The sequence below is a fragment of the Sus scrofa genome, chromosome 2 (assembly GCF_054392235.1).
Source record: "Sus scrofa isolate SSC_HxYL_T2T_F1_AM1 chromosome 2, Sscrofa_HxYL_maternal_Yorkshire_Landrace_v2.0, whole genome shotgun sequence".
Taxonomy (NCBI): Eukaryota; Metazoa; Chordata; class Mammalia; order Artiodactyla; family Suidae; genus Sus; species Sus scrofa.
Window position 1 is genome coordinate 95,644,999 of NC_139384.1, and position 19,096 is coordinate 95,664,094.

A 19,096-nucleotide genomic window follows, 5' to 3' on the forward strand; every position below is an offset into this window, starting at 1 on the left:
TGTCTGTTCTGACACAACCAGTTGACATAGTGTTAAGCCCAAAGCAATGCAATTTGAATCCTTCAAATCCGATTAGTTTCTAAAGAATCTAGTCCTATGCCTGGAGCTTTGGTGTGTTCCTGGCAATGTAGTCTTGTTGCTGTTGCTGTCATCTGACCACTCTTTGTTAAACTGAGGTTATAATTTGCCCACAAAAAATTGCAAGAATGTACCCCTCAATGGATTTTAGCCATTGTATACATCCATGTAACCACCACCCACATCAAGATAATAGAACACGTCTACCTCCCTAAAAATTCCCTCACACCCATTCTTAGTCGGTTCCTCACTCCCTGCCCCAGAGTCAACCACTGATCTGATTGCTATAGGCATAGATTCATTCTGCCCATGTCTAAATTCCATATAAAGTATGGAATCTTCTGGCTTCTTTAATTCAGTATAATATTTTATAAAGTTATTTAAAAAATCATACTGCTACATGTGTCAGTAGTTCATTCCTGTTTGTCATAAAGTAGTATCCCTTACACAGATTCCTATAATGAACGTGTTCCTCCATCCTCCTGTTAATCGACATTTGAATTGCCTCCCGTTTTATGTGGAGTTTTTTGGTGGGAAGGAAAGGGCTTAATTTAAATTTTCCCAGAGGCTGCTTTCTGACTATTTTTATACAAGTTTTTTGAGCATCCTCGGCTCTGCTTACATTTTTAATTTCTCTTGAATAAATACCCAGGAGTAGGCTTTCTGGATCACAGAGTAGATATATGTTTAACTTTTTAAGAAACTGTCAGTTCTCTAAAGTTGAACCATTATACACTCCCACGAGTAATGTCTGAGAGTTCTGGTTGCCCCACATCCTTGCCAACCCTAGATGGGCATGGAATGGTATCTCATTGTGGTTATAATTTGCATGATCCTGAAGACTACTTATGTTGAACAATGGTAATTCAGTGTTAAGGCTGATTTTTTTAAATCTTCACTTTTTCTTTTTTTTTTCTCTTGTTTATTAAAATATAGTTGATTTACAGTGTTATGCCAATTTCTTCTGTACAGTTTGCTGACCCAGTCATATATATATATATTCTTTTTGTTATACTATCTTTCATAATGTTTTGCCCAGAGCGATTGGGCATAATTCCCTGTGCTGTACAGCAGGAACTCATTGCTTATCCATTCTAAATGTAATAGTTTACATCTACCAACCACAAACTCCCAGTCCATCCCACTCCCTTAGCAACGTGTTCTCTATGTCTATGAGTCTCTTTCATTTTATAGATAGATTCATTTGTGCCATATTTTAGATTCCACATATAACTGATATGGTATTTGTCTTTCTCTGCCTGACTTCACATAGTATGAGAATCTAGTTGTATCCATGTTGCTGCAAATGGCATTATGTTGTGCTTTTTTGTGGCTGAGTAGTATTCCATTGTATATATGTACCACATCTTCTTAATCCATTCATCTTCACTTTTTAAATCTGTAAAGGGGGATGTGAAGGTGTCCCATGGAGCCTGAGCTGAGTATATTGACTGAGCATATATGAAAGACTGGTCAGTGTGCACCTGTAAGGACTCTAACAACTTAGGTGGGAGGAGCCACCTAGGATACAAGGAGCTCAAGATAGGAAAAAGGGAATCCACACTGTATTCAGCATATAGACAAGGGAGGAAGTGCCAATGGGCAAATTCTAGAGATGATGGGGAGGGAGGAAATGTTGGGGCTGCCACAGAGCAGCTCATTGTTGAGGTGATTTTACTGAGCCATCCTCCAGGAGGCTGGATGATTAACCAGCAGGGTCAGGAGAGGCGAATCATTATGGAAGGTGGCCATAACGGCTGCCAGGAGGCTAGGAACTATGGTCAACGTGATAGCACAGGGCTTGGTGATGGATGGGAACGGAGAGATGGACTCTGGAAAGCAGGAACCCAGAGGAACCCAGCGTTCTAAGTGCAGATCTTTGGAACAAGTGCGAGCTCCTCCCGCTGACTGGCCAAAGCTCTATTGGAGTAACCTTGTAGGGACCTGTGGTTGAAGCCAGGTGCTTGTACTGTGTCCCCATTCCTGAGGATTAGCAGGGCATTTTAAGAGCAAACTTCCCTGCCCTGTGAAACAAGAATACAAATGCTAGAGGAAGTAGATAGTTATTACCTTTTCATGTGGTACTAACCATTTATAAGCTGAGGGTGTTATCAGAAAGCATTTGAAGAAGAATGCCGCAGGGGAAAAATGGGGGGGGGCATTTCTTTATTCTTAGTATATGCCACTTTTATTATTCCTTAGGGTACATTTAAAAGATAAGGAAAAGGAGTTCCATTGTGGTACAGCAGAAAGGAATCCAACTAGTAACCATGAGGTTGCAGGTTTGACCCCTGCCCTCCCTCAGTGGGTTGAGGATCTGGCGTTGCCTTGAGCTGTGGTGTAGGTTGAAGATGTGGCTCGGATTCTGCGTGGCTGTGGCTGTGGCGTAGGCTGGCAGCTGTAGCTCTCACTCGACCCTGAGCCTGGGAAGTTCTATGTGCCATGGGCGCAGCCCTAAAAACCAAAAAAAAAAAAAAAAAAAAAAAAAAAAAAAAAAAAAGGACAACTCCTAGATCAATTTCATAGCAAAAAAAAACAAAAAACAAAAACAAAGGAGCTTATAACTAGCAAAAACTAACATAAAAACAAAATTTATTCATACAAGAATGAAATCTAAGGTAGTCTGAAGTCTGTGTTCAAACCTCTGTGTGAAAGACAAGCTTTGAAATATCCTTATTATCTCTATTAGTTTTGTTACTTATGCCACAGACAGGCACAGTAACAGGTTTACAGCAGGATCTCATCCAGGGCACTGTTGACATTTGGGCTGGATAATTCTTTAGACGTGGGGGAGCTGACCTATGCATTGTAAGGTATTTAGCAGAATCCCTGGCCTCTGCCCACTAGATGCCAGTAGTAACCTTCCTCCCCCAAACCCACAGTAACCAAAACATCTCCAGGTGTTGCCAGATGTCTCCTGAGGTATGATTACCAGATTTAACAAATAAAAATGAAACTACAGTACCTTGTTAAATGTGAATGTCAGATAAATAGCAAATAATTTATAGTATAAGTATACCCCGAATATTCATGGGACATACTTATACTGAAAAATTTTTGTAGATCATATTTGACTGCTGACCTGATTTTATCTGGCCACCCTGGGGTGGAGGTGGGGGTGGCAGAGAAAACAGGACTGTGGAGGTATTAAACAAGATGAATGTGTGTGAGGTGCCTGGCCCATGGTGAGTGTACTATAAATTTTTTGGGAATCTGCTGCAGGCCTTGCATCTACTTCATCTGTGTCCCTCGTGGAGGCTTCAGTTGGTGCTCAGAGCTTCCTGTCCTTTACCACAACTGTAATCAGAGCTGGTGCACTGTCATGAGGAGGAAGGGAGCCCACGTGGGCATCTGTAAGTGCTGGTACTAGCATTCTGGTCCAAGTTGGTTTTATAGCAGCTCTGCTGGGGCAGTGGTCTGCTCGTGCTCTTGTGCTCTGTCACCGTGGGGTCCCTGAGTTATTACATCATTTCTCCTAAGTAGCAGCCAAAGACGGCGAGATGGAATGAAAAACTACTGCCTCCGCCCCAGACTCAGTCACTCTGGGTTTGAGTTTTCTGGCGCCATAGCCCTTAAAAGCCATTCCCTGGGATGCACCAGGGCCAATCATTTCTACAGTCAGTAGCAGCGAGGAGCTTCTTTCTGGGCCAAGATTAATGACCCAAGCAGGCAGCCTTTCCAGAGAGCAAAGGTGAAATTTAACTCTGCTAGATGCCTGACATTTTGAAACAAAGGGGAAGGGGGCAGGGGGCGGGTAAAGAGAAATAGTGTTTGTATGTCTCATGCAGGGTCATAAATCAGAGACAGGCAAGAGTGGATTGGGGTTCTGCCAGCAATTGAACTGATTTGGGTTCCCGTGTTTTATCTTCAAGCCATCTTGTATGAAACATGCTTTAAAGATGTATTAAAGTCTCTTTGAGTTACATATTAATATATTAATTCTTAAGAGTTTTATTTTTTCGAAAGGAAATCTAGTTTGCGTGGGGAAAATATTAAGTTTGTCCACAAGAAAATACATGCATTGCTCAACAGCCCCCTTTCCATCAGGCTGTTGTCAAGATACAACATTAGAAACTGTGGGAAATGAAGAGATACTGGCGAAGTATACAAACTTTCAGTTATAAAATAAATAAATTCTGGGGATCTAATGTGACTGTCCTTCTATATGTGGCATAACGATGAAAGATAATAATTCTATATTGTATACTTGAAATTTGCTAAGATAGTAGATCTTAAGTGTCCCCATACCAAAAAAAAAGGTGGAGTGATATATGTGTATATTAACTTGATTATGATAATCATTTCACAAGATATACACATATCAAATCACATTGTACATCTTAAATATATACAATTTTTATTTGTCCATCATATCTCAGTAAAGTTGGAGAGAAGAAAAAAACCAAAAATGGACCACACACTCTATTTCCAACATATTTCAAAAAAATACCAAATATGATCTCTTGCTCCAAGGAAATTAAGCTAAAAATCAGTTACCAAAAGAAAAGAAAATTCCATATTATTCTGAAATTAGGAAATATAGTAGATAGGTTTGCAAAGAATCACTTTTGAAGGTATTGGGCAAGCTCTCTGATTATAAAGGAATCCAAGAACAGATTTTCTTTATTGATTAATTAAATGAGCATTTGTTGAGTGACTACTCTCTGCTGTGTTTTGTCCTAAAGATGAATAAGACATGGCCCTTGCCCTCCAGGAACAGATTTGCAGATGAATGATCACTCTACTGCAGCTTTTCTTTGTGTCAGGCACCGTGCTCAGGGCCGTGGGAATTCGCACGATCCCAAGATAGCTCATTGAGGGGAGTGAATACCTTTTACTGTGTCTGGAGGAATCTATAGAGAATGTTCCTCTCCGGTTAATAAAAGACTGAAGTTTAGGAGTTCTCCATATTGACAAGGATGGGGAAGGGTAGAGATACAAAGATGTTGCACAGCAGGTAGCAGAGGGTGGCAGGAGGGACTTCTGAGCAAGGAGGCTGGAGGGATGGGCAGCAGCCAGGCCTTGAAGGGCCCTGTGGCCACATGAAAGAATCCGGACTTTATCCTGAAAGGCCAATGGAGAACCACTGAAAGGTTTTAAGCTAGAGAGTGATGTGATCTGATTTTTCTTATGGAAAGATCTCTTGAAGGTACATGGGAGATAGACTAGACTGGGCAGATTAGGAGCTGATTGGAAGCTCCATTAAAGAGAAGTGGTGTCCAGATTACAAATGCTGGTGAAGGTGTGAAGAGATCTATACACTCTTGGTGGGGATGTGGATTGGTGCAGCCATGATGGAAAACAGCATGGAGGGTTCTCAAAAAACTAAAAGTAAAGCCACCATATGACCTAGCAATTCCACTCAACGGTATATGCCCAAAGAAAAAAATGGAAACAACTACTTCAAAAAGATACATGCACCCCTAGTGTTCACGGCAGGATTATTTACAATAGCCAAGATAGAGAAGCGGCCTACATGTCCATCAATAGATGAATTGATATAGAAGATGTGAAGTAGATCCATACACCCATACATACACAATGGAATACTACTCAGCCATAACAAAGAATGCAATGTTGCCACTTGCAACAACATGGATGGACTTGGAGGGCATTATGCTTAGTGAAATATGTCAGAAAAAGACAAATACGATATCACTTACAAGTTGAATCAAAAAATAAAATAGTGAATATAGTAAAATAGAAACAGACTCACGGATGTAGAGGACACACTAGTTGTTACCCATAAGGAGAGTCGAGCCGGGAGGGGCAAGATTGGGGTAGCAGATTAAGAGATACAAACCGCTATGCATAAAATACATAAGCTACAAGGATATATTGCACAGCACAGGGAATATAGCCAATATTTTATAGTGACGATAAATGGCGTATAGCCTTTAAGAGTGGAGCACCTGAAACTTACACAGTATAGTACATCAACAATTCCATAATTTTAAAAAAATTAATACAGGAGTTCCCATCATGGAGCAGCAGAAACGAATCTGAGTAGGAACCATGAGGTTGCAGGCTCTATTCCTGGCCTCGCCGAGCGGATTAAGGATCTGGTGTTGCCCTGAGCTGTGGTATAGGTCACAGAAAAGGCTTGGATCTGGCTTTGCTGTGGCTGTGGTGTAGGCTGCCAGCAACAGCTCTAATTAGACCCCTGGGAAACTCTATATGCTGCAGGTGCAGCCCTAAAAAGACAAAAGACAAAAAAGAAATTAATACACACTGTTCACAAAAAGCAAAAAAGAAAGATGATATTAAAATTATATAACCACGGGGCACTGGCCAATCAGAGAAGAAAGCCAAAGCACAGGAGCCAGGTCCTGAGGCCCTTCCATTGCTGAGATCCAAGGCTCAGGATGCAGGGCAGTAACCAGGACTGTGTACTGCAGTGCTGCAGTGGTGGGCACAGCCCTACACATCCATGGCAGCTGCAGATCAGCCCTATGAGGATGGCCTGGGTGAGGGATGAGGGCCTGGGCTGAAGCACAGGTGGAAGGAAAGGTTTGGCAGAAATACAGAAAGTAGCATCGTTTTTCTCAGTGATTGACTAGGCTCAGGGAGGGTGAAGGGTGGAGACTGTGCCCCATATTTCTGGTCTGGAGGGCGATGAGGAAGGAAGGTTGAGTGTTTCCACTTGGCCTGGGGGGGTCCTTTGGCGAAGCATCCAATGTGGGTAAACTTCAGGTACTTGAGATGATGGAAAGGCTCTTCTCCAGGTGGGGTTAAATTGGACCCAGGTGAGCAATATCTAGGTCTGGGGTTCATAGGGCAGACCCTCTCCAGAGTCCTAGTTCCATCCTCTGTACCTGGAAGCCGGGTGTGATGTCCCCTTCCTTGAGCCCCCAGGTCATTGTAACTGTAGGTATTTTCTAGCCTGTTACAATAGAATTTATTTGACATAAACGAAAAAACTCTAGGGAGTTCCCATTGTGGCTCAGTGGTTAACAAAGCCGACTAGGATCCATGAGGACACAGGTTTGATCCCTGGCCTCGCTCAGTGGGTTAAGGATCCGGTGTTGCCACGAGCTGTGGTGTAGGGTGCAGACATGGCTTGGATCCCTCGTTGCCGTGGCTGTGGCGTCGTAGGCTGGCAGCTGTAGCTCCAATTCAACCCCTAACCTGGGAATTTCCATATGCTGCGGGTGCGGCCCTAAAAGCTCTAAAGGTCATTTGGGGCCTGACTTGTGTGCTAAGCAGCTGTTTCACTTGTCAAGTCTTAAGTGATTTGTTCTGGATCAGAGGCTACAAGGAGAGAAATGGGGCCAGAAAAACAGGAGCAGGTAGAGAGGTCATCAGTTAGTGGAGACACACGAGGGTGACCTTTGACATCAGCAGCAAAGAACACTCGGGCTGACCTCTGTTGTCACGACCTGGGACATATTACAGCCCCTTCTTTATCTCTGCCCTGGGGAGACCAACTTTCAACTAAGAATGGATTCTGTTGGCATTTTTGTGCTGCTTCATTAAAAATATGCTGGGAATGGGGAGAGAGCCCTTGTTGATCTTATGGAAGATCTTGGTGACACCACGTGCAAGGGACAAAAAGAGGCGTTCCCGTCGTGGCTCAGTGGTTAGCGAATCCTACTAGGAACCATGAGGTTGCAGGTTCGATCCATGGCCTTGCTCAGTGAGTTGAGGATCCGGTGTTGCCGTGAGCTGTGGTGTAGGTCGCAGACGTGGCTTGGATCCCGAGTTGCTGGGCTGTGGCTGTGGCGTAGGCCGGTGGCTACAGCTCCGATTCAACCCCGGGCCTGAGAACCTCCATATGCCAAGGGAACAACCCAAGAAATGGTGGGAAAAAAAAAAAAAAAGGACAAAAAGAAATCCTCATCTGGAATAGAATAGGGACCATGATATTATATGGAGCACTGCTTAGGAAAAAAATAAAAATAAAAGGTATTTTCAGCTCAGCTGATGTGACAGCATATTGACTGAGTTGCTAATATAGAGAGTAAGTTTCATTCTGCTATGAGGCCCCTACCAGCCTTTGGGAACTTGTGCCAGTGCAAAGGGCAGTTGACAAGTTTCTTTTGTTCTGTTTGGTTTTGAAAGTATTCCCTTTCTTGCCATGCATCTACACTCAAGAGAGTTTCCCTGTGGCTTCATCTTATCCAGATACGACATCTTAGAATCAGGAAAACTTTAGCCTGGAAAGGGCTTAAGAGTCTATTAGTCCACTTGTCTACCTAACATGAGACTCCCCAGTGTTTTGTGATCAGTAAATATTCCTTTTAAATACAGGAGTATTTAAATAAATACAGTATACAGTTCCTTTTAAATAAGTATTTATGTGAGTAAAATAGAGAAGGAAAGTTAATGTGTGCCCATATATGCCATAAGATAATATATAGGAATATATTTGATGTGTATTTATGGAGTAATGAGCTGCCTTTATATGCATTTATGATATAAGCTTCATTTGTATATGGTTAAAATTTGACCATCCCATAGGCTATAGTGGTATATATGTATATAAAAATCTTTGATAAAACTTGAATTGACCTACATTTTCATAATATTAGTACTATATTCTTGTCTACAAAAAAAAACCAAAGGAGATTTTTTTGTTTAAAACACACACACACTCAAAGTAGATTTTTATTTAAAACACACACATACAAGCACACATGCACACACACACACACACACACAGAGTCTTTATGCTGTCAGCTTTTTTCAAATCCTTGGACTCTTGATTCTGTCAGTGAAGCTTGGGAAGTACCATGCTCGAATGAATCTTACATAATTTCTCCAGGAACTCTTAGAAAGTTCTTCTCGTTCTTTCTTTTCATATTTGGAGCACTCAACCGCAGAGATACACCGAAAATTAAGCCCAGGAATTTCTGCATTTCCAAAGCTACATGGAAGTTTATTTTTTCAAAAGCATGGTCAGGATCTCAAGGCAGACTGAGGAATCAGAGGTACGATGTGACGTCCTCCTGCTGTTGACCACTGGCTCCGTCTGTTCCAAATGGTAGCACCAGAGCTTGGAAGCAGAGAAACTAGCAGGAAGGGTCAGCGTGTTGCCTGGACCTGCTCTTGGAGACAGATGGCTCCTGCACTTAGTTGGACCCTCTCCGTGGGATGCGTAATTGCAATTGAATTGGCTTTTACTTCTTGAAGGCATGATGCTGAGCCGTAGGCACGCCCACTCCAGTTCTGTGTGTGTGTGTATGTGTGTAGGTGTGTATGTGTGGCTGACTTGTGTATCACTGTTGGCAGTAATGCTCATGCACTTACTGCTCCAGATGCAACTGACCTTGGTCCAAGGATCCAAAATCAGAGTATGGCTAGAGTTACAGGTTAAAGATGAACTGTCTGTGAATATCATTTTCTTTCCCACTCAGAGACACCAGGGCACTTTCTCACTGCTCTCCATAAATGAACCCTGTAGTATCACTGTTTAAATTCATCACAATCCGGGAGTTCTCATTGTGGTTCAGCCTGTTAATGGCCCAGTAGTGGCTCCATGAATATACGGGTTCTATTCCTGGCCTCCCTCCGTGGGTTAAGGATCCTGTGTTGCCATAAGCTGCAGTGTAGGTCGCAGATGCAGCTCAGGTCTGGCATTGCTGCGGCTGTGATGTAGGCCGGCAGCTGCAGCTCCAATTCAATCCCTAGCCTGGGAACTTCCATATGCTGTAGGTGCAGCCCTAAAAAAAAAAAACCCACAATCAGAATTAACAAATTATATGGATGCTGAAGAGTGTCACAGGTATCATTCCAGTTTCCTTATTCTCTCTTTTCCCATAAGACCTTACATTTCATAAAAATCAAAGGCTTACAACTCTTTGAAAAGGTTTTTTCTCCCCTTTACGTAAAAAGTGATACAAGGTGATGCAAAACGCCAAAGTGAAAGTTCCCCATAGGCCCCCCGCTCACTATGTTGAATAACCATATAAAATAGTTTAGTGTCCTTTTTTCCCACTTGTTTTTTAGATGTAATGATAGAGTTTATGTGTCTATAAAAATGAAATCACTATTTACACTGTTTGGAAGAGTTTTTCTCTCACTGAGCATTGTTTCTTAGTTTCCAAATCAATTTGGGAAAACCTACCTCATTCTTTGCCAATGGTTATGTGGTTTCCTAAGATGTGCCTGTACCTTAGTTTATTTAAGTACTCCCCCCCCCCATTTTTAGCAAATGGGAAGAAGGTGAAAAATCTTGCTGATATTGGCCACAGGGACTATCCAGGTGCACCTGGTTCAATCTTACAGCGTCACAGGTGACACTAGATGCATGATAACCTGAATTTCTAGCTGAGGATCAATGGTTCATGCTGATTAGATAGTATTTATATTTTAAACCAGCGACAGGTTTAGGGGATAAAATTTCATTTCTCTAGAAATAAAATCAGAAATACAGCTGATCAGGGAGTTCCCATCGTGGCTCAGTGGTCATGAACCCAACTAGGATCCATGAGGATGCAGGTTTGATCCCTGATCTTGCTCAGTGGGTTAAGGATCCAGTGTTGCCTTGAGCTGCGGTGTAGGTCATAGACGTGGCTTGGATCCTGAGTTGCTGTGGCTGTGGTGTAGGCCGGCAGCTGCAGCTCCTATTCAACCCCTAGCCTGGAAACTTCCAAATGCCGAGGGTGGAGCCCTAAAAAGCAAGAAAAAAGAAAAAAGAAATACATCTGGTCATTGTTCCCTTCCTAACCTTTATGTTGGTTAGCCCCTTGAGAAAATGGATTTGGAACTGCTTTTCCAAGGAGAATGTTAGTTGCCTGTGTGCCTTGTGAGTAAAGACCACTGAAAAAGAAATATAGGTGATAGCTATTGAAAACGGATCTCACCTATGATGTTTGTTTTTAGTATTAATTAATGCTAAAGTTTTAGAACATTGGATCTGTGTCCTACACCTAAAATCTGCCTTCTTACCAAAGTCCAGGTGATTGATAATATCACATAGCTAGCAACCAGTGTAGATCAGTTTACCAGCACTTCAGGGACAGAGCCCAGAAGAACACGAAAGCCAGCATTCTTCTACATGTATCCCCCACTTCTTCCTTGGCACCTTGGAAGATTTCAGACATCAAGCAGCTGGGGAGGCATCTGGTTTCTGTGGTCACAGAGCATACCAGCTTGAGCCTGGTAAATGGCTCTGATTATCATGCAGGATACACAACACTTATTAGCACCATGCTGATTAGCACCATGCAGTAAACTGCTTTCTGTAATTCCCTAATCGAGGTCCTTCCTGGCATGGAATTTACATTATGTTTAGATAAATCCCTGTGTATGACATCTTAATGGGTATTTAAATAAAGTCCAGAGGATAATTAGAACCACCATCTATGCAAGAATCTTTTTTTTTTTTTTTTAAGACAAAAAAGGCGTAGTACCAACATGAAGGGCTCAGTAGAGAGAATCCATTTTTCTAAGTGAGGATGAATATCTTAAAGCAACAACCACCTTCCCAGTTGCATGTGGCTTGTATCACATTCCTAGTCCCCTTCCCTCCACACTGGTGTCTCCCCACTTCCTGATGTCTATGGTTTGGGTTCTGCGTCTCTCAAATGCAAATTGAAGCCATCTTGAAAGGAAGCTGGGGAGGGGGTCCCGGAGAAGTCCTGGCTGAGTAGTTATGGAGGTCAGGGTTTCCCTCCTTCATTCTTTCATTCATTTCTAACCTAGATAATGGAGTTTAGTTTTACAAAGCATCTGCTCGGTCATTTCTCAAGACCCTCCCTGTGTCTGTCCCTCATTCAGCCCACAGGATATCATCCATCAGTCTCCCCCACACCTAGGGCATATCATAAAAGGGAAGTATGGTTGAACCCCTTTTCTATGACTCTCTCCTACCCCTCAGGCTTTCCTCTGCTTCTCCAAATAGGATGGTTGTGATATAGTAGGAGGGAGTTGAGGACTGGGCATGACACCGTCCTGGCTGGTCTCATTTACTTCTTCTTTTTTTTTTAATTGAAGTATAGTTGATTTACAACATTGTGTTAGTTTCAGGTGTAGAGCAAAGCGATTCAGTTACACACGTACATATATCCATTCTGTTGGATGCTTTTTCTATATAGGTTATTACAGAAGAGTGAGAATAGTTCCTTGTGCTATACAGAAGGTGCTTGGTTTGGGGTTTTTTTTGGGGGGGGGTATTTTTATTTATTTATGTGTTTATTTATTTGCATTTTAGGGCCACACCTGCGGCATATGGAGGTTCCCAGGCTAGGGGTCAAATTGGAGCTAGAACTGCCAGCCTACGCTACAGCCACAGCAACGCAGAATCTGAGCCACGTCTGCAATGTACACCACAGCTCACGGCAACGCCAGATCCTTAACCCATTAATCGAGGCCAGGAATCAAACCTGCAACCTCATGGTTCCTAGTCAGATTTATTTCCACTGCGCCATGACAGGAACTCCCAGAAGGTGTTTTTGATTATCTCCTTTATATATAGTTCCTCTACTCCTAAAGGACCTTTTTGAATTGTATCTCTAACTTGGATGTTAGAAATTTAAGAATTTTCTCTCTTTGTTCTTGGATCCAGTTTGGACAGGAAATCTAGCCAGGGCTCTTGAGAGAAGACTTCTGGGATAGATACCTCTGCCCCTTCTATGCTCATCCTACACTTTCTTTAGAACCTGTTCTAGCATGAGTCATGCTGTTTATTGTATCTGTTAACACATCTGCCTCTTCTGGATGCTGACTCCCCAAGGGCAGGGAATAAGTCTTCGCCTCCACATGACAGCACTGTGACAAGCACATAGAAGCACTCAATAAAAGTATGAAAAATGAGTAGAAAGTAAGTCAAGATATCACTAGGCATTAGGGAAGTGCAAATTAAAACCATGATGAGATACCACTGTAGAATGGCCAAAATTTAATCAAAACAAAACTGACAAAAAATCAGTGGGAAGGGTGAGAAGCAGCTAGAACTCTCATACAATACTGATAGGATGGCAAAATGGTACAGCCACTGTGAAAGGTAGCTTGGCAGCTTCTTATAAAGCTACTTATCATATGACTCAATTCACCCACTCCTAGCTATTTACCCAAAAGAAAGGGAAAACTTTGGGACACACAAAAACCTGTGTACAATTTTTATAACACCTTTATTTATCATCCCCTAAAATTGGAAAAATTTCAACTCTCTTTCACCTATGAGTGGGTAAACAAACTGATATATTCACACAATGGAATACTGCTCAGCAATGAAAAGGAAAAATTATTGGTATGTGCAACAGTTTGCATGAATGCTTTATGCTATATGAGAAGGTAGACTTTAAGAGCTGTGTATAAGAACAGTGGTTAAAGATGTAAAGCACACGCACACAACACACACACATACACAATGGGGTATAACTCAGCCTTAAAAAAGAATGAAACAATACCATTGGCATGGATAGAACTAGAGATTATCATACTAAGTAAAGAGAAAAACAAATATTATATGATATTACTTTATATAGAATCTTAAAAATGATACAAATAAACTTACTTACAAAGCAGAAATAGATTGACTTAGAAAACAACCTTATTGTTACCAAAAGAGAAAAGCATAGAGGGAGATAATTAGGAGTTTGGGATTAACAGCAACTACTGTATATAAAATAGATAAACAACACAGACCTACTGTCTAGCACAAGAAACTTATGTTTAATATCTCATAATAATGTATAATGGAAAATAATCTGAAAAAGAATATATAAATATGTATGTGTATAAATAAACCTGAATCATTTTGCTGTATACCTGAAACATTGTAAATCAATTATACTTCAGTATAAATAAATAAAAATAAAAAACTGGGAGTTCCTGTTGTGGCTCAGGAGGTTAAGAACCCAATGTTGCCTCTGTGAGGATGCAGGTTTGATCCCTGGCCTCACTCAGGGGGTTAAGGATCCAGCATTGCCACAAGCTGCAGTGTAGGTCACAGATGCAGCTCGGATCCAGTGTTGTCGGAGCTGCAGTTCCAACTAGACCTCTAGCCCAGGAACTTCCATATTGCCATAGGTGCAGCTGTAAAAAATAAACATAAAATAAAGGAGTTCCCATTGTGGCTCCATAGAAATGAATCTGACTAGTATCCATGAGGATGCAGGTTCAATCCCTGGCCTCACTCAGTGGGTTGAGGATCTGGTGTTGCCATGAGCTGTAGTGTAGGTCACAGATGCGGCTCCTATCTGGCATTGCTGTGGCTGTGTTGTAGGCCAACAGCTCCAGCTCCAGTTAAACCCCTAGCCTAGGAACTTCCATAAGCTGCAGGTGCGGCCCTAAAAAGACAAAAAATAAAATAAAATAAAATAAAATAAAATGGTGTGTACAGTGAATCCAGTTATATGACTGTCAAAAAGGCAAAGCTCTAGGGAGAGAGAGGGGATCAGTGCTTGCCAGGGGTTAGGAATGGCGCAGGGGTTGTGATTCCAGAGGCACAGCAGGAAGGAATGTGTTGGGTGCAACAGTCTGTGTCCTGATTATGATGGTGTCTCTTATCAAACTCATAGAACAGTGTAATTTTAAAAGGAATCATCAGTGTCATTTTAAAAGGGATCATCAATTTGTATACAAATCACAAATTGAATTGGAAAGAAATTAATCAAGGTTGTTTTGCTGTTTAGTGTGGATTCAGAAGAAAAGGTCAGAAGAAAACCTGAGTAACTAATGTCTTGTAGCCTGCGGTGATGCTGCATGTGTTCACATACACACACACACACAAAGGGGTGTGTGTGGGTGTGTGTGTGCATTCATTTAACAAACATTTCAAGAACACTTCCTTTGGACCGGGACTTGCAGTAGGCACTGGGGATGTATTGTGAGTAACTAAAGCAGGGTTCCTGCTCTCGTAGTGTGGAGGGGCACAGATAGTAAACATGTAAGCAAATCAGGGAACGTGGTTTGAGACAGCAGGAAGTGCTGTGTAGACGATAAAACAGGCATTGGGGATAAGAGTGGGACTGGGTGTTCCTGGCCTCTCTGAAGAGATAACCTTAAACTGAGACCGGGGAAAGTGTAAAGGAAGCATCCATGTGTGCACATACTCAGGCAGAGCATTACGAGCAAGGGAAAACATTAAACACCCAAAACCCCAAAGGGACTCTATTGAGGACAAGAAATACTGAAAAATCCTCTACTTCAAAAGACATAGAAAGACTGGCTGAAGTTCAACCAGTGTCCTTTCAATGTCTGGCTAGGCTTCCTAGGAAATAAGGCAAAGGCCCTAAAATGAAATTAAGCCTTGCGTCTTTGGAACACTGAAAGCAGGTGTGTGGGATGGACCAAGGGAGGTAGGGGACCAGCAGAAGGTGAGCTCAGAGACACAGGTGCAAATCAGTTTCTGTTGTGTGCGTGTACGCGTGCGTACACACACATGCACACACACACACACACACACACACACACACACGCACGCACAGAGCAGGGGACCAGAGATGGACTTCACAGCTAACAAAGAAGGACCGAAATTGCAATGAGTAGGCTCAGCTTCAGCTGGTGTGGGCAGAAGAATCTGTACCTGAAAAAACCACATTCTAGGCTGAGAGCTAGACTCTGGACTGGCTGCTTCTCTTCTGGGTTTAGATTCTAGCTCTTTGTGGTCCAGTTTCCTCTAGAGGCTGAAAACTGTTAGAAGTGGAATCACACTGCCATTAGTCTCTCTCCCCACTGCAGGGATATTCAGGAGCAGTGAGAATAAAGGGTAATATTTCTAAGACCAACTGTCAAGAAGAAGCCTCAAGGGAGTTTCCATCATGGTGCAGTGGAAATGAATCCGACTAGGAACCATGTGGTTGCAGGGTTGAACCCTGGCCTCACTCAGTGGATTAAGGATCCAGTGTTGCCGTGAGCTGTAGTGTAGGCTGTAGACATGGCTCATATCTGGCATTGCTGTGGCTCTGGTGTAGGCCAGCAGCTGTAGCTCCAATTATACCCCTAGCCTAGGAACCTCCATATGCCACAGGTACGGCTTTAAAAAGCCCCCAAAAAGAAGAAGAAGAAGAAGAAGCCTCAAGTCCTTGGAGAGGCATCTGGAAACATCCAAGCAAAAGCAGAGAGGCTGCGGTTTCAAAGAGAAGAGCTGACATTCTCCAATGTAACCTCTGTCAATCTAGTCATTCAGAGAGCTGTAACTTCAAAGAAGTGTGTTGCCTTCTGACTGCTTCTGACAAAGCACCACAGACTTACTGGTTTTAAACCACATGTGTTTATTATCTTACAGTTCTGGAGGTCAGAAGCCTGGTTGCCAGGGCTTCTGGAAGCTCCTTTTGGAAGCTGGAGAGAGAATACATGTCTTTGTCTTTTCCAGCTTCTACAAACCACCTGCAGCCCTTGGTTTGCGGCCCCATCCACCATATTCTTCTTCTTTTTTTTTTTCCTGCCTTTTGTCAAACCCGAGGCATGTGGAAGTTCCCAGGTTAGTGGTCCAATCGGAGCTGTAGCCACTGGCCTATGCCAGGGCCACAGCAACGCCAGATCCAAGCCACATCTGCAACCTACACCACAGCTCATGGGACTGCCGGATCCTTAACCCACTGAGTGAGGCCAGGGATCGAACCTGCATCCCCATGGATGCTAGTCGGGTTCCTTAACTGCTGAGCCACCATGGGAACTCCCATCCACCATCTTCAAAGCCAGCACTCTGGTGTTGTCAAACCTTCTCCAATCTGACCACTCCCTCCTTCATCTCACCCCCTTCTCTCACTCTGACTCTCCTGCCTCTCTCTTGCAGGACCCTTGCACCTGTGTTGAGCCCAGCCATATAATTTGGGATAATAGCTTTGTCTCAAGATCCTTAGCTAAATCACACCTGCAAAAATCTGTTTAGCTGTGTAAGGTGACATCGTCACAGGTTCTGGACATTAGGATGAGGACATCTTTTGGCAGAGAGGGAACATTATTGCAAGAAGCTTCCTGCTCTGTCCTCTTAGTGTGACTTTCTCCTTGGTTAAGCAACTCATCCTATTTTTGTTGTTAAAACTGCACCTTCCAGGAGTTCCCACCATGGCTCAGCAGTAGCGAACCCAACTAGTATCTATGAGGACTCAGATTTGATACCTGGCCTCGCTCAGTGGGTCCAGGATCTGGCATTGCTGTGGCTGTGGTGTAGGCTGGCAGCTGCACCTCTGACTTGACCCCTAGCCTGGGAGCTTCCATATGCCACAGGAGTGGCCCTAAAAAAAAAGAAGAAAAAAAAAAAACACCTTCTGAATTAAATTGTTTTAGCAGAGGGTCCAGAGACCTTTTCTTCTCTTGTCTTCACTCTTGCCCTTTGGACTATGTGATCACCCGAAATGTAAAACATTGTATTAGCTGAACTCAGACATCTAAAGCTTTTCTTTTTCATCCAGTATGTAAAAAGAATAGGATCTAGTGCTTTTAAAAAAAGAATTCCTTTATATGAGGCTCTCAGATCAAATGTGAAGAAAGTATGTTCTCTCAGTTATGTATTAGACTTTTTTCTGTGTGTTGCATATTTGAGACATTTGGACTCCTGCTAGACAAAACATAGAGAGTAGACATCCTCTCCTAAAGTTGACGATGTAATCCTTAGCATCCCACGTAATCTTCATGTATGACAGTCCTGGAAAATGCTTATAAAATCTAAGATCAATGTAGCATTACCATTGGTGTTTACATCATTTATCAACAAATTCTGTGTTTACCAGTAAGCGTAGATGTGAGGACGTGTGTGGTATAAGATTCTGCCTCAAATCCTGGTGAAAATTCTAGTATAAAACTTCAGCTACATAGCCTTGAGGAAGTCATGTCACCTCCAGAATCTCACTTGCCTCCTGTGCAAACAATGAATAATTACACTGATTTCCTGCTGATGGAATGTAGACTGTCTTACTTTTGCTCACAGCAGCCTTCTGAATACCAAGCATTGCAAAAATGTGAATTTCGCCTCACATAATTCATCTATGCTTCTCTGCATTGCCTCTCTGTTTTCAATTAGATTTGATATGCTTCATTATTTCTCATTTAGAATCATGGTTGAATTTCACTTTCAACCATTCTTAATGCACTCAAATATTGGTTTTCTTATAGTCCTTGAAGAGAATTTTTTTGGCATCCCATTAGGCTTGTTTTTGTCATATTATAATAAAATGCTATTTAGAAATATAAAATTCTCTGGACTGGGTGGTTGACAGGTACATGTGGAAAGGTTGGCAAATGTCAGTTTTTAGTCATTGCAATGGAATTCCCATCCCATTCAGCAGGTTAAGAACCTGACTAGTATCCATAAGGATGTAGGTTTGATCCTTGGCCTCCTCACTCAGTGGGTTAAGGATCCAGCATTGCCGTGAGCTGTGGTGTAGGTTGCAGACACAGCTCAGATTCCACGTAGCTGTGGCTATGGTGTAGGCTGGCAACTGCAGCTCCATTTCAGTCCATAGCCTGGAAACTTCCATATGCCATGGGTATGCCCCTAAAAAAAGAGAGAGAGAGAGAGAGAGAGAGTTATCTGAAGGAGCAGAGGGAAGATGCTCCACATGGGGTTCTGTTGGAAAAAGCACCATCCCACCTTCATTTACCTTGGCTGTGGAGTTTGGTTGTCCAAATACATATGCACCCCTATCCTTAGGCCCAGACCCCTTGATTCCAGACCGCTTGCTTCTCAGCACTGCCCTTGGTGGTCTTCAACTTGAGCTGGTTCCTTGTGGCTAATGTCCCGATCAGCTCACTTTTCCATGGGTGCTGAGATTTGCCTAATCAGTTCAAGGTGTGGACACCCACAATGACGTGGGGTCCTCGCTCCCCCCAGCAGGCCGTCTGCGAGGTGCTCTCCCTCACCCCCTCCCCCTCTTCTTTTCCAGGGTGGAGCTTCAGCATGGGGTCGGCCTACCAGTTTCACAGCTGGCGTGTGTTTGTCATCGTCTGCGCCCTCCCCTGTGTCTCGTCAGTGGTGGCCCTCACGTTCATGCCTGAAAGCCCACGGTTCTTGTTGGAGGTAACGCTCATCCTTATAAATACTCAAAGAAGCCACAGGCATTGGGATGGATTCCTTTCAATTCTAGGCGAATATATTGGCCTCTTCAAGAGGGACCTTTTTCCTTCCTGC

At 42.8% G+C, this 19,096-nt stretch overlaps 1 protein-coding gene across 6 annotated transcripts in view; it reads left to right on the forward strand.

Moving 5' to 3' along the window:
* Nucleotides 1-19,096, forward strand: part of SV2C (synaptic vesicle glycoprotein 2C) — a 247,038-nt gene that overhangs the window by 182,581 nt on the left and 45,361 nt on the right. For all 6 annotated transcript variants that reach the window (XM_021084455.2, XM_021084457.2, XM_021084459.2 and 3 more), the window contains one exon: nt 18,852-18,985. In XM_021084455.2, the coding sequence (XP_020940114.1) occupies nt 18,852-18,985 (134 nt within the window). The remainder of the gene's footprint in view (nt 1-18,851; nt 18,986-19,096) is intronic.